Source organism: Myotis brandtii, unplaced genomic scaffold, assembly GCF_000412655.1.
Source record: "Myotis brandtii unplaced genomic scaffold, ASM41265v1 scaffold686, whole genome shotgun sequence".
In the NCBI taxonomy this organism is placed as follows: domain Eukaryota; kingdom Metazoa; phylum Chordata; class Mammalia; order Chiroptera; family Vespertilionidae; genus Myotis; species Myotis brandtii.
In genome coordinates, this window is record NW_005370683.1 from 587719 (window position 1) to 603263 (window position 15545).

At 35.3% G+C, this 15545-nt stretch overlaps 1 protein-coding gene across 15 annotated transcripts in view; it reads right to left on the reverse strand.

Moving 5' to 3' along the window:
• Window positions 1-15545, reverse strand: part of KIF21A (kinesin family member 21A) — a 147314-nt gene that overhangs the window by 27954 nt on the left and 103815 nt on the right. For 11 of the 15 annotated variants that reach the window (XM_014529559.1, XM_014529558.1, XM_014529549.1 and 8 more), the window contains 12 exons: window positions 14507-14597; window positions 13976-14093; window positions 13402-13590; window positions 12784-12983; window positions 11569-11676; window positions 8002-8070; window positions 7692-7906; window positions 7388-7541; window positions 6686-6880; window positions 6177-6278; window positions 3819-3984; window positions 3307-3327 (listed from right to left, as the gene is read on the reverse strand). In XM_014529559.1, the coding sequence (XP_014385045.1) occupies window positions 3307-3327; window positions 3819-3984; window positions 6177-6278; window positions 6686-6880; window positions 7388-7541; window positions 7692-7906; window positions 8002-8070; window positions 11569-11676; window positions 12784-12983; window positions 13402-13590; window positions 13976-14093; window positions 14507-14597 (1628 nt within the window). The remainder of the gene's footprint in view (window positions 1-3306; window positions 3328-3818; window positions 3985-6176; window positions 6279-6685; window positions 6881-7387; window positions 7542-7691; window positions 7907-8001; window positions 8071-11568; window positions 11677-12783; window positions 12984-13401; window positions 13591-13975; window positions 14094-14506; window positions 14598-15545) is intronic. The other 4 variants (XM_014529552.1, XM_014529560.1, XM_014529551.1 and 1 more) reach the window with 1 other exon arrangement.

The window sequence follows — 15545 nt, forward strand, 5'->3', positions numbered from 1 at the left end:
GCTTAGTAGTTGAGCATTGTCCCATGCACCAGGAGGTCACTGGTTCAATTTCTGGTCAGGGGACATGCCTGGGTTGCGGGCTTGATCCCCCAGGGGGGGACATGCAGGAGGCAGCCAATCAATGTTTCTCTCTAATCAATGTTCAATCTCTCTCTCTCCCTTCCTCTCTCTAAAATCAATAAAAACTTTTTTTCAAAGTAGTGTACAGAAAAGAGTTCGCCTGGCAGCCCAGAGACTGCTATCCTTAGACAGACCTGCTCACAAGGTCGAACTTTGTCTGGCATCTGGAAACTAGGCTGGCAGAGGGGGCTCCAGTCACCAATGAACTAATGAGAGTAGCTCATTGTACCTAGAATTTGTACAAACAATCTGGCTTCTGCCAAACTCCTGCTTGCCTCTGAGAGTCTGGGATCCAGGTATATACTAGGTAGAGGGTATCTGTGTGAGCAGTCCCCAGGAAAAACCTCGGGTGCTGACTCTCTAATGGATTTCCCTGAGTAGAAACATCACAAAACGGTGCTGCGCTTTCATTCCAGGGAGAAAAGGACATTCTGTGCAATCTCTCGTGGGAGGGTGAAACATAAGGAAGTCTGGACATGGACTCCTTTGTGTACCCTTCCTAGTCTCATGAATCTTTGCTGTGGATACAATACTGAGAGCCCCATGAGTCTTCCGGCAAATATACAAAGTTGGGATGCTAAGGTAGGTAGGAGAAAGAGAAGGGAAAACAAAGGTGTTCTTCAAAAACTACAAGCCTATTAGCATGAGGTGCTGGCCCTGGCTCACACTCTAGCCTTGTTCCCCCATGTACTTGTTGCTCTCGGGCACCGATCTGCTTGAACACCTTGTGCACACAATCTTGGGGCTAACGCTTATGCTTTCGCTTAGTCATTGCCTAGATTCACTCTGTCAGGCTCCCCTTCCACCTTGTCTTTGGCCTGGCTAATTCTTTTTCTTCCACCTGTCTAACTCTTTTTCCTTCTTTATGTCTCAGCTCAAATGTCACCTCCTCTGGAAAGCCTTCATGGACTCCTCCATTCCTGTCGGGTGGCCCCATTCTGTGCTCTCATAATCCCCATACTGAATATACATCAATCACTGCCCTCACTATAATGTATCACAATCTGTTCACGGTCTGTCAACCTCAACACCAACACCACAAGGGCAAAATTTTGTGTCTTATACATCTCTGAATCCCAGCACTACACCCAATGCTTGAAATAACATTGGTGCTAATGTGGTTTTGTTTTTAGCGATGTATATATGACTGCCCAGCTTATGTGGATTTCACTCCCATTTTTTTCTTCTTCTATACTTTTCCTCCAAGCACCTCTAGGCTAGATTTATGGCCCCAATACCTGGGATAAATTTCTGCAATAAGACATAAGTTACATCACTCAAATGGGTTCCAACTCTCTGCTTCTGACCCTGCTTCCAGCTACAGATAATTGAAAGTAGTTTGAAAGTTGTGAAAAAGTAACACTGCTCATGAAATTAGCAGCTTAACATTTTCTGCACAAAAAGGATATCAAAGAGGGCATTGCACTTTTCTTCCAAAGTAAAAGAGATCATGGACTTAAATGAGAATTTACTTATTGCTATAAGTTGAGCCCCTAAGAAAAAGAAGAACAAAAAGAAGGAAAAGAGAGAGAAGGATAGAAGGAGGAAAAGAAATGCCCTAACACATGGAATTGCAAATTTTCTGGTTATAATCCAGAAACTTGGTTAGGATATAACCAATCCTACTTTTTTTTTTTTTTTACCTTTATTTGTTATAGCCCAGCCGTGGGCAAACTACGGCCTGCGGGCCGGATCCGGCCCGTTTGAAATGAATAAAACTAAAAAAAAAAAAAAAAAGACCGTACCCTTTTATGTAATGATGTTTACTTTGAATTTATATTAGTTCACACAAACACTCCATCCATGCTTTTGTTCCGGCCCTCCGGTCCAGTTTAAGAACCCATTGTGGCCCTCGAGTCAAAAAGTTTGCCCACCCCTGTTATAGCATGAGCAGTGTAAAAGTACTAGCAGCTGATATCAAAGAAATACTACTTTGAGATTAACACGAAGTATAAACATTACAAAAACCATATAGCTCATATGTATTTTATTTGTGTGACATTATTTTAAATAAATTTAGGCCCGGCTGGCATGGCTCAGTAGTTGAGCATCCACCTATGAACCAGGAGGTCATGGTTCGATTCCTAGTCAGGGAACATGCCCGGGTTTCGGGCTCAAGGCAGTTGCTCAATGATTCTCTCTCATCATTGATGTTTCTCTCTCTCTCTCTCTCTCTCTCTCTCTCTCTCCCTTCCTCTCTGACATAAATAAAAATATATTTTAAAATAAATAAAAATAAAATAAATTCAGATTCATAGAGTATGTTTATTCTAGTGGCACACAGAGGTAATTACATTTAATCTTTTGGTTACATTCCTCTCCTTAAAGTAAAAGCATTTTAAAAACTTGGACAACTGTATGATTAGAAAAAAGAAAGTTCAGACCAGGTTGTGAAATAATTTTGATTAAATAAAAATGGCTCCATAATAAGATTTAGAAAAATTGCAAGTAAAAAAATTGCCCTGATACTCCTGGTTCTTCATGTGTATGATCACCAAGAGGAGTAGAAATAATACTGACAGGTAGGGGTAGTTCATGTGAATGCTGTAGTGGCAACAGAAAAAGGTTGAAAATCTCTGTACGTAATAATCACTAAAGCCTCTTCTAACTTAAAAATATTATGATCTTAAATATTGTTTCAATTTGTTCATATAAGATCCTTGGATAGTTTTATTCAATTTACAATATTAAAATATATGTGCTTAATTTTACAAAACATTAAGAAAAGCTGAGAATCTAGCAAACATATACTAAAGATATACACCAAAGATATATACCAAAGAAAGTTATTTATGATGTTAAAACAACAGATGTAAGTTAATAGATATATTTAAAAATTAAAAAGAAATATGTATTCCTTTTTTTTTTTTTTTTTTTTTCCTTTCAAAAAAAAGAGAAAAAAGGGCTTACAAAACGGGAGCCACAGTTGCAGTTCAGGTAATAAAAGAAAAAAAGTTCACTAAAGCATATTTCTTTAAACATTTTAAGAATTTTAAAATCAAGCGTGTATGAGAAAGACAAAAGACTTAGTATGTTTGTGGTTGTGGATACATTTCAAAAAGGATCATGCAAAAAACAGTGGTTGCCAATAAACATTTTAAAAATAAGATGTACCACAATTAGTGCACATGAACAATTAGTAATTCATGCAGCTTGTAGGGTACACAGAAAGCTAAACATACTTACCTAAAGGTACGCTATCTAGATCTGTGTAAATAATAGCAAAAAGGAAACAAAAAGCAATACTCCAATCAAAACAGATCCAATGTTAAAAACTCCCACATAAAACAAGATTATGGTACCATTTATAAGATATGTAGAATAGATGCCATAACAAAAACATTAATTTTTTAAGGCAGTTAGATATGCAGAGTCAAGAAATGACAGTTGGCTAATATTATAAATAATTTAAATAACCAATTCAGAAACTTGGTTGATCTTGTTTATCCATGAAAACTAACTCCTTAATAAGGTTAAGCAAGCCTTTTTACTAGTAAGTTGGTAATCATTTCTTGGGATGACAATAATGAATTACATCCCCCCAAATTTATACATGCAAATTAAAGAAGGAATAACTAATACAAATGTAAGTAAATACAGCATCTATTCAGTCAAGCTATAGGGGAAAGAGTATAGTATAGCATACTCAAAGAGCAAAGCTCCCATGCAATTATTTAACTAAAATTTAGTTAGATTACCTTGTAAAGCATGGCCCAGTAAAGCATCCAGCTCAGGATTTAACTCTGCTTTCTCTTTCAACATGTGGAATAAGAGTTGGTTTTGTGTAGCACTGGTTATTTCCGTTTGCTTAAGCCGACCTTCAAGTACTTTAATTTGAGCCTCTTTCTGGGCGGCCTGAAGACCCTGTAACACCACCAAAAATATAAATAAAATTATGTTAGGTCATACAAAACAGAATCTACCAAACAAAGATTTGAATCAGATAGCAAGTGCATATGGATTTCGACATCAAATAGACCTTACCTTGATTCATCTCCGTGCCTCCACTTACTAACTTCGTGCCCTTGACCAGGGTACCTTATCTTCCTGATTCTCAGTTTTCTCATATGCAAAGTTATATGAATAATACCTACTTCCTAGCACTAGTGAAAATTAAGTAAGAGAACATAACATAAAGGGCCTAGGCACAACCGCAACATGAGGGGGAAAAATGAGTCAGAAATCATTATCACCTTCAGCATTTCTTACAGGTGACAGATTAATGCATTCCTATTCAAAGAGGATGGGAATGAAACTATTTTTTTTCCTTTTTAATTTTATGTTTTTGAGCTGTAAAGAATCAGTATGCAACCAAAGTTATGATACCAAATTTGTTTGCAACCCAAGAGATTTTCTTTTCATTCTTCCTTTGCTAAAGCAAAAGAGGAATTAATTATTCCCTAAGTTGTTTATCTGTTCTAATACACAAACACAATAGGTGGATTTGATCTAAATATTGCTGATGCTTCATCACTCTAAAGAAAAGGTAAAAGGGCCCTCGCTGATATAGCTCAGTGGATTGAGTGTTGTTCCATGGACCAAGAGGTCTCGGGTTTAATTCCCAGTCAGGGCACATGCCCAGGTTTCGGGCTTGATCCCCAGTGAGGGGCGTGCAGGAGGCAACCAATCCATGTATCAATGTGTCTCTCTCACTGATGTTTCTGTCTCTCTCCTTCTCCCTTCCTCTCTGAAATCAATAAAAATATATTTAAAAATAAATAAATGAAAGGTAAAAAGAATCTTCTTCCTTAGCACAAAGGAAGGGGTCACTGGAGAAAGATATAAAAACTACAATGAATTCATCAAAACTTGGGTTTTCAATAACAGTGTTGATCTTACCTTATTGATGCCCATTGACAAGAAGTGACCTAGCAGGTACCGGGCTTCTGTAAGCGTGCAAGCATTAATGACTGCAGTGACATCCAGGGTTTCTCCTTCTTCCTACGTCAAACCAGCAGATGATGTAACATTACTTTGAGCTAACTGCATTTAAACAGAAGGCAAAAGCCTACTGCTCCACTAGGTTAACCAACTGGACTCCTCAGAATAGTGTAAACTATAATCCCCACACCAAAAATATACGGTCTAGTTGAAAAGATAAGGCACAAGGTAGATTAATAAATGATATATGTCTTTTACAAGTAATAAATAATACAAAATGAGCAGAGATATCTGGAGAGCAGGCAGGGAGTGGTATACATACAAAACCTAAGAAGCACATTAAATAAATAAATAAATAAATAAATAAATAAATAATAAATAATTCCTTACTCAGTTTTCTCATATGCAAAGTTATATGAATAATACCTACTTCCTAGCACTAGTGAAAATTAAGTAAGAGAACATAACATAAAGGGCCTAGGCACAACCGCAACATGAGGGGGAAAAATGAGTCAGAAATCATTATCACCTTCAGCATTTCTTACAGGTGACAGATTAATGCATTCCTATTCAAAGAGGATGGGAATGAAACTATTTTTTTTCCTTTTTAATTTTATGTTTTTGAGCTGTAAAGAATCAGTATGCAACCAAAGTTATGATACCAAATTTGTTTGCAACCCAAGAGATTTTCTTTTCATTCTTCCTTTGCTAAAGCAAAAGAGGAATTAATTATTCCCTAAGTTGTTTATCTGTTCTAATACACAAACACAATAGGTGGATTTGATCTAAATATTGCTGATGCTTCATCACTCTAAAGAAAAGGTAAAAGGGCCCTCGCTGATATAGCTCAGTGGATTGAGTGTTGTTCCATGGACCAAGAGGTCTCGGGTTTAATTCCCAGTCAGGGCACATGCCCAGGTTTCGGGCTTGATCCCCAGTGAGGGGCGTGCAGGAGGCAACCAATCCATGTATCAATGTGTCTCTCTCACTGATGTTTCTGTCTCTCTCCTTCTCCCTTCCTCTCTGAAATCAATAAAAATATATTTAAAAATAAATAAATGAAAGGTAAAAAGAATCTTCTTCCTTAGCACAAAGGAAGGGGTCACTGGAGAAAGATATAAAAACTACAATGAATTCATCAAAACTTGGGTTTTCAATAACAGTGTTGATCTTACCTTATTGATGCCCATTGACAAGAAGTGACCTAGCAGGTACCGGGCTTCTGTAAGCGTGCAAGCATTAATGACTGCAGTGACATCCAGGGTTTCTCCTTCTTCCTACGTCAAACCAGCAGATGATGTAACATTACTTTGAGCTAACTGCATTTAAACAGAAGGCAAAAGCCTACTGCTCCACTAGGTTAACCAACTGGACTCCTCAGAATAGTGTAAACTATAATCCCCACACCAAAAATATACGGTCTAGTTGAAAAGATAAGGCACAAGGTAGATTAATAAATGATATATGTCTTTTACAAGTAATAAATAATACAAAATGAGCAGAGATATCTGGAGAGCAGGCAGGGAGTGGTATACATACAAAACCTAAGAAGCACATTAAATAAATAAATAAATAAATAAATAAATAAATAATAAATAATTCCTTAACATAAAAATTAAAAATGCTTTTAATAATAATAAAAAATTTTAGTAAGGCACTACCCATTTTTTTTTTAATTACAAACCTTTGCTTCTTCCATCTGCATGATGTTGGCTTGACAATCAGAAATGCTGTCATTGATGTAATCTATATTCGCAGTTAATGACTCCATCTCCTCATTGATGTTGACCACATTTTTATCTCCCTCTCCACTCTCCTTGACTATCTTTTCCCTTCTTCTGGAAAGTTTCTCTCTTCTTTTTGTGAGTTCTTCCCGTTGCTATTGAGAAAACAGTTGGATTTTAAGAAATTATGCTCATCTAGGGCTTAATGCTAAGTGAAATAAGTGAGTCACAGAAGGACAAGTACTGAAGGGTTCCACTTATGTGATGTATGTAAAAGATTCAAACTCATAGAAGCAGTAAGTACTAGTAGAATGGTGGTTGTCAGGGGCTGGGGAAGAAGGAAATGGGGAGTTGCTATTCAATGGGTATGAAGTTTCAGTTATACAAGACGAGTAAGTTCTAGAGATCTGCTGTACAACACTCTGCTTATAGTTAACAATACTATGCTATACATTTAAAAGTGTGTGAAGTACAGATCTCATGTTACCTTTTCTTACCACAATTTTTTTAAAAGGATGTTCATTTATTCATACACAATGCAATCAAAACTCACTAGGGGGAAAATCCTTAGTAAGTATTAAATTTACCCAGGGAACAAACTTGAAAAACTGAAAATTCACAGCCAGCTAAGGGAGAGCATATCTGCTTTCTATTTTCCACACCTTGAGGAGTCTATTCATGTCAGCCTCCATATTGGAAATCGTCATCTTTTGCATGATGATGTCCGTGACCCTACGTTCAAGAAGCTGCCACTTCATGCGTGCCGTCTTGGAAGTAAACACCCGGCCGGTCAGCCCTTTTCTCTGATATATTTTTCTATAATCATATATAAACAGACAAACATAATTACTTATGTGCTTATTGGATTGTGCCCTAGCACATAATATGCTGTTTTTCATTTAAGTCCAACATTCAGTAATAATGCCGCACAGATTACGTTAGGAGGAACAGAAGAATCGTGTTGACCTTGTTCCATTGGTTGCGGGTGTGGGTAAGGCCTGGACTCTTGCCACAGGAATTCTCATTTTCTGCTGAGCTCCTGCCCTGGACGCATCTGTTTCTACAGCAGCTACACTGGAACCTGTGTCCTGAACGGGGGTGTCAGATGAGCTCAGCTTCCGCGTGACTTTCCCAGCCACTTTATCTGACATGGGTCTTACTTGCCGACGAAGAGCTGTAACCTGAAATAGCAACAGAGACTGACTCATTCCCTTTGTCGATAGAAATACATCATTTATCTCAAAGCCAGAATGTTTCCTCCAAATGGCCAACTTGCCTCTTCAGTTTTGCGACGAAGAACCACTTCTTGGTTTCTTTTTTGGGCTTCCAGAAGTCTAAGTTGATGCTATAAAAGAATATTGAATAAGTTAAAATAGTAAACTTGGAAATACAATACTTCCTCATCCTACATTAATATATTCCCCATCCTGCCGGGAACTGTAAGAGTTCTTAGCAAAATCTGAGCTAACAACAACCTTGCATCCATTATTGCATATATAGGTATTTTATTCCAATAAACGCAAATGCATATTGATATGGCCATCTCTCTCTGAAAGGCTATCTCTGTGACATATACTTTTAGTTAACAAACACTCAAATAGTGCTTACTATATACAAGTACTTTTCTAAATGCTTCACAAATATTCTTGTTTCCTTTTTGTTAGACATTTTGTTTTGCTGGCTAAGGCACACACAAGAAGAAACATAGTTTAGACCAGTTTAAATAAATGTACCTTACAATATATACAGTAATTCCAAACTCTGTTTTAAATATGGGGAGAATATAAATTAATTGGATTAGCACCTTATAATAACTTTTAAAAATGTTGTTTAAAGTAAATAGACAATGAAATATGTTATTATTGCCTATCAATTTGTTTCTAGATACTCTATACCAATGGTCAGCAAACTCATTAGTCAATAGAGCCAAATATCAACAGTACAACGATTGAAATTTCTTTTGAGAGCCAAATTTTTTAAACTTAAACTATATAGGTAGGTACATTGTTATTAACTTAATTAGGGTACGCCTAAGGCTTAGGAAGAGCCACACTCAAGGGGCCAAAGAGCTGCATGTGGCTCGCGAGCCGCAGTTTGCCGACCATGGCTCTATACAATAAAGACAATTAATTATGGATTACTTTAAGCCATTTCACAAGACTATAATTTATGGAAGAATTTTTGGATTAAAAAAACATAGATCTTAATTCTGGTTCTGTCATTTATTCAACTTTATGATCTTGGGCAAAGCTTAGGAATTAAACTTGATCAAAAACATTCCTTCTAGGACTTAAATTTTGTGATATAAAAAATAACTCTTCATGTTTTGGATCCCAAATTTAAATAGGTCATTCATCTCATGCTAGGCATATTCCTATGCCATCAGATGAGAATTTTTAGAGAAAAGGATTCTATCTTACCCCAGGCGTATTTTATTGCCTATAATAATGATTGACATAGAAGCAAAGTTAATAAATCTTTTTAAAATGAATAAATTACCAAAAGTTAAAATTTACATATAGTTTGAAACTTGTTATTACATTACAATTCTTACTATTAAAAGTCAAATTCCAAGCTCATTCATATTTTTTGCATGGTGTACAAATGTACTTGATTCTCTAAAGGTTCAGAGGTCAATATGACAAGAAAGAATTTAGAAAGGGGGTCAATATATACACAAAGCAACAATAAAAAAGGGAGAAGATGTCTGAGCGTTAGTTTTGTATGTGATTAGCCAGCCTCACATCTTTATAATAGAACTAGAGGCCCAGTGCACAAATTCGTGCACAGGTGGGGTCTGGCCAGGCTGCCCTGATGGGGACCCATCAGGCCGGGCCAGCAGGGGGGAGGGGCAGTGGGCGGTTGGCCAGCCAGCTCCGCCCCCGATCAGGGTGGGAGGCTGATCAGGGGTCAAGCTGGTTGGCTGCCACAGTGCGCATCATAGCCACCGGTCATTCTGGTCGTTCAACTGTTCTAGTTGCTGGGCTTTCCTATACATAGATAGTATATCATTTATGATCATATGTGTCAGATAATATTCCCAAGAGTTAATTGTTCAATACTGATCTCTCTATACCTAATATGAATTGGTAATAAAGAAATAAGTAGCAAATATTGTAAGGCAAGTGTTCCTGTCCAAAAGTTTTCATGAAAAACAAAATAAATAGTCAAAAAGTATAAATAACACAAAGGTCTGTCAGTTGAGGAATGGGTAAACAAAATGTGCTCTATCCATACAGCCATGAAAAGAAATGAACTACTAATACATGCTTACCAGGAATGAACCTTGAAAGCATCATGCTAAATGAAAGCCAGAAACAAAAGGCTACCTATTGCATTATTCCATTTAGATGAAATGTCCTAAATAGACAAATCCACCAGGATAATAAAGTGGATCAGTGGTTATCAGGGGCCAGGGAGAGGGTAGAATGGAGAGTGACTGCTAATGGGTATAAGTTTCTTTTTGAAGTGAAAGAATGTTCTGGAATTAGATGGTAATGATTGTTGCACAATTTTGTGAATATATTTAAAACTTGAATTATACAGTTTAAAAGAGTGAATTTGACTCATTTTTTAAAAAAAGTACCAGATAGGGAAATAAAGAATAGGGAAAATATGAGCATGCCCTTCTACTAGATTTTAGTAATAAAATAATAGTATAAACAAGTTCTAAAATGCCCAGGAATTGAAAGTGACAAAGTATACTGATTATTAAAATCCATTGATATGTTAGAAAAAAAGAAATAAATGAAATTTAAAAAAAGCTACAATTATGGGAATCATCTGGCTAAAATATCTACTTTTCAACCTCATTACTCTGTCTTCTCTACCTCCTTAAATTTCCTTTTATCTCCCAAAGTAGATTTCTATTTTCTGAAATATGCTATATGCTTAGTTTTCTCCAGGGAAGATTTAGAAAATGTTGAGAGAGAGAAAAAGGACCAAAGGCTGAAACTAACCAACAATAGGGAAAAGAAGGTGATAACCTCTTGTTTTAAGGAAAAAAATTCATAAATGAAATAACTATATTGCCAAAAAATTTTGAAAGAAGAAAAACCCAATCAACTATAACTTATAACCCTAATACAACTACAGTTAGCATGTTGGGATATATCCTTCAAAATTTTCCTTGATTTGAATCAGGCACGCATATATGAAATGTTATTTTACACTTAATCACAGTCATTTTTCATTTTACTATGTGGTTTCCAAACCCTAATTATTAATGGATGAATAATAACCTATTAAATTAGATGAGCTATAATTTATTTATATATTCCTCCTACTGTCAGCATTTTGGTTGTTTTTAGCTTTTTCACTATTATAAATATCCTTAAAGTGAAGATGTTAACATACAGCAATTTTTTTATTTTAGAATATTTTCTTAGTCTTTGTACATGGAAGTAAAATTCTTGAGTTGAAGAATATGAACATTTTTGTATATCTTAATAAAGCCTTTTCTGGTAAAAACCTGGTTGTTATTCCAAGAACTTTTCTAAGAATCTATAGTGATGAAACTATCTTTAGAACCATACTAAAATTGCTCTCTTATATAATAGTTCCCTGATCTCCCTAGAGATCACCAGCTGTTCTTTGATATTTTCTTCCATCTCATCATGTAGGAAATAAGCCTTCAATAAAATTTATGATAATATTATAGTATTTTTCATAAACTTTAATATTAAACAACTATAATCCACATACTATATAATAAACATCAAATATAAGTAGTATTTACTGTCCTTAGCCTGTCTTTAATAGTTATAATTATGAAAAACTTTTCTTCCATTTATTAAACAATTTTGTCCCATGCACAACATCCATACATAAGGAAGTCACTCACATCTCTTTTACGTTGATCTTTTTTCAATTGAGCAATCTCTCTGTTTCTTCTAGACTCTGTCAACCTGGCTTTTTCTTGTTCCTCTTTCATTTGTTTCATTAGGCGAACCTAAAAAAAAATAGGTAGATATATCTATTGGAATTACCCTATCACAACATTCACTAAATAAACCACATGTGTGGAATAAATTACTGAGAATTCAGAAATTTAACATGGAAATGTGGAGTTTTGCTGCATTTCAAATGGTCAATTCTTACTTTAGTGAAATACATTTCTATTTCTAATACATTGGTAATATGTTTGTATCAAACTGCTTAGTGCTCTATGCTTTTTATATTCAGTGTTCAGTTTCTATATGAATGAATTTTTGTACTTATTACTAGGAGCTGTGTCACCTTGAGCCAGTTACTTAACCTCTTTAGGTTTTGGTCTTCTCACATACAAAATGGAGATAATAGTTCTGTGGCACTGAACCGTTAAGACAATTCAATGAGTTAATATCTGTGCAGTGTTTATAACAGTGTCTGGCATATAAAAAGAACCCAATAATTTTAGCTACTGTTGTTGTCATCAGCAAATACACAAAATAATAACCTACTTCCTAGATCATTTCCACATTTGCTATTTTAAGGAAACAACATTAGTTGTTATGCCAAATGTTAATAACTGATCCCACAATTAAAACAGGTAACAGATCATGATTCAAATATTCTCTTCAGTCAGGGAAGACAATTTGTACTTTTCTATGCATGGGAATGACACACATCAAATTCAAGATAGTTGTTACCTCTCAGGGAAAGAATATGATCAGGAACTTAATATAAAGGAAGCTTTGTGTAAATATCTAATGTTTAATATCTTAAACTAGGATAGTGGATATAGTGTTCATTGTGTTATTATCTATGCTTTTTTGAATGTTTGAAATATTTTATATTTTATATTTTATATTCTTGTTAACCTTGTGTAAGGGTTTTAAGATGAGAAATATCCATCAAGGTCTCAGAAGCCTTGTTACCACATGCTTTTCAGCGACTCTGAAGAAAGGCTTTGATAATGGATGACAACAGGAAACAACTTCTAATTGCCCAAAGAAGGGCATCATTTGGAAGACATAGTTAACTTTTATTGAATATGGAAAGAACCACAATCATATTTCTGTCTCAAATGACACAAGCATCTTCAACATCAGACTTTAATGGAAAATATAATCAATACCTTTGTTTTTTTCATTTCCATCACATCCTGCTGCAATTTCTTCAATTGCTTTTCATATTGAGACTGGTTTTTAAGCAACCTTGCATGCTCTTTCTGGGCTGTCTGAAGTCTCTGCAATTCTTTATTCATGGCTTGGAGTTTCTTTTCATATTCAGATCTAACTTTTTTGGCCTTTTCTTCTGAGTAAGATTCCACTGAGCCTAAATGATCAAAGGATATCTGAATCTGTGAGTCACAGATTTTTATTCCACAGATTTACAACTCATGACCTTAGAAAAGAACATCCTCCCAAACTCAACCAGGGTGTCTTTGAATCACTTTCTCTTTTATTATCTACTCTTAACTTGTTTAACAATTATTGAAGTCTTTTTAATTTAGAAATGTTTCCAGAATAAATCAAAGACATTAAAACAATTAACCACAACGTCAGACAAAATAATTAAGTAGCCTAGACAAGTACCAAAGGGAAATAAACAAAATAAAAAATATTTAACTTATGGGAAACATGGATATTTTATGTGGCTTCTAATATAATTTTCTTTTCTAAAAGAAGAGATGATAAAAATCCATTTTGATGACTTAGTTTGAACTTTAATTTGAATTAGATTTAATTCTTACCTAAGTTTTGCAGCACCTGGTCTCTTTCAAGCTGAGTGTCCCGAATTTTATGTTGTAACATCATTAGCTTCTCTTCATATTGCTTTTTCAGTGTCTGCAATCTTTTCTGGCTATTTTCTAGTTCATCAATCAGCTTTTGCTTGATTGCAATTTCACAAGTAATGTTTGCTAAGTCTGCTTGATAATTGGCTATTTATAAAAGAAGAAAATAAAAATGCTGGGATAGACCAATGTATCATAATTCTATCTTTCAAGCAAGAGTGTGAAAACCATGATACCCAGGTATCCACTTAGCAGTTATAAAAAACAGGTTCTAGATAAAACTAAAACAGGTGAACAAGATAAAAAGTGTTCACATTGATCAGGGACAACAGATATATTTGTACTAAATAAGAATGGAAATCGCACAATGACTAAACCCAATAAGGGAAGAAGCATGAGCCATAAAGGGCATACATAGGTCAACAGTCATAAAAGCTGTTTCATCAAGAATGAAGTTGAGAAAATTAACTTTTTGTCATGTTTTAATCAAGTTCCCAAATGAATTTTTGTCCTTGTACCAAGAGGCAAGTACCTTTTTCATCTGACTCAGAATCTGATTCATCAGAGCTTTCACCCCCTTCGATGTCATCCTCTTCCTCCTCCTCCTCCTCTTCCTCATCCTCATGATCACTCACTTCTTGATTTTCTTCCTAAAATGTGGTTTGTGACCACAATATGGCAAAGCAAACTGATTACCTCATTAAAAGAGACTACTGGAGTATAAAGTGCAAAAGTACAAAAATTTCACTTTTCATCAGTTCAAAAATCATTGCACGATTTTAAGGTTATTTACATAACGACTTTGTGTTAAATCAAAGAGTACTTCATTATTCATGGTATTCTATCTCCCCACACACAATGTTTTCACAAGGCACAAAAATGAGAGTTACCAATATTTATAGTTCATGTATCTAAAGAAAGGAGGTTCTAAAAAAAACAAACAGTTTAAAATGGATGCACGATGACCATCTCTCTTTTCCACACGTAAGTTAGTATAGTTATTGCAGCCAAGGACAACCTAATCCAGGGACTAAAATTTACAAGTTCATTTTTCCATACTTACCATGTCTAATTCATTGTTTTCTCTTTCTGAAATACCCTTTTCTTCTTTTTTCTCTTGGTCGGTGTCTGCATTATCCTCTTTACCAGCCACACTTTTGGAAAAAGGAACAAAAGGGTATGGTATTAAAGTAGAGAGAAAAACGGTTCACTTTTTTCTTTCAGATTTTTAAAAATCATCAATTATTTGGGAAAACATACTAAAAGAATTGATCATTTTACTGACCAAAGTTATCATGTCTGATGCTTCAGAGGAAAATAGAAATTGCCATTCAACCCATAGTACAGTGATTAATATTAATGAAGGAGAAACTTATTTTCCCGAAACACTGAAGAACAGATCATACCCTGGGAGCACAAGAACGGATGAAACAGCTAAGAACCAGTCACAGGAACAGCCACTTAACTAGAAGGTAGGCAATTTAAATTAAAAGGAAATAAAAATAAATATTTTTGTTCTCTCACCTTAACATATACAACTTTCCTCATCTAAATATAAAGATAAAAACTGCATTTTTATCTAATACATTTAAGAAAAAATTTGAAGATCCAGAATAAATCTGCCCACAGTAAATCTGTCTACACTGGCTGCACCCATCAGCGTTCAGGTCTCCTCCCATAACACAGCACGTGATGCTTTTTTTTCCAAGGCCATACCTACAGCACAGGTCTGTTTCTGATAGTCTCCCAGATTATCACATCAAAATTGTCTGAAGGCCAGCCTGACCTCTGAGTGAACATAAAGTTTCAGGGTCTGCCACAAGATGCGCCATACAAATAGAAGCCTTCTCTTCAGTCATTGAGTACTAACTACACACTTAACTACACACTCCTGTCAGTTAATGGTTATAACTAAACTAGGTCAGCCCTGGTAGCCCTGAGAAAAAGAGAGCCTCTATAGTGGGCAAAGTTTTTGCACACTTAAATCACTTCACTCTTTTAGGGGTTTAGCAATCAAAATCAATTATGCACAGACATTACACTTCTGCACACTAGACTTGATTACTTAATCAAGCTAAGTAATATTAAGAAAGTGAACTTTA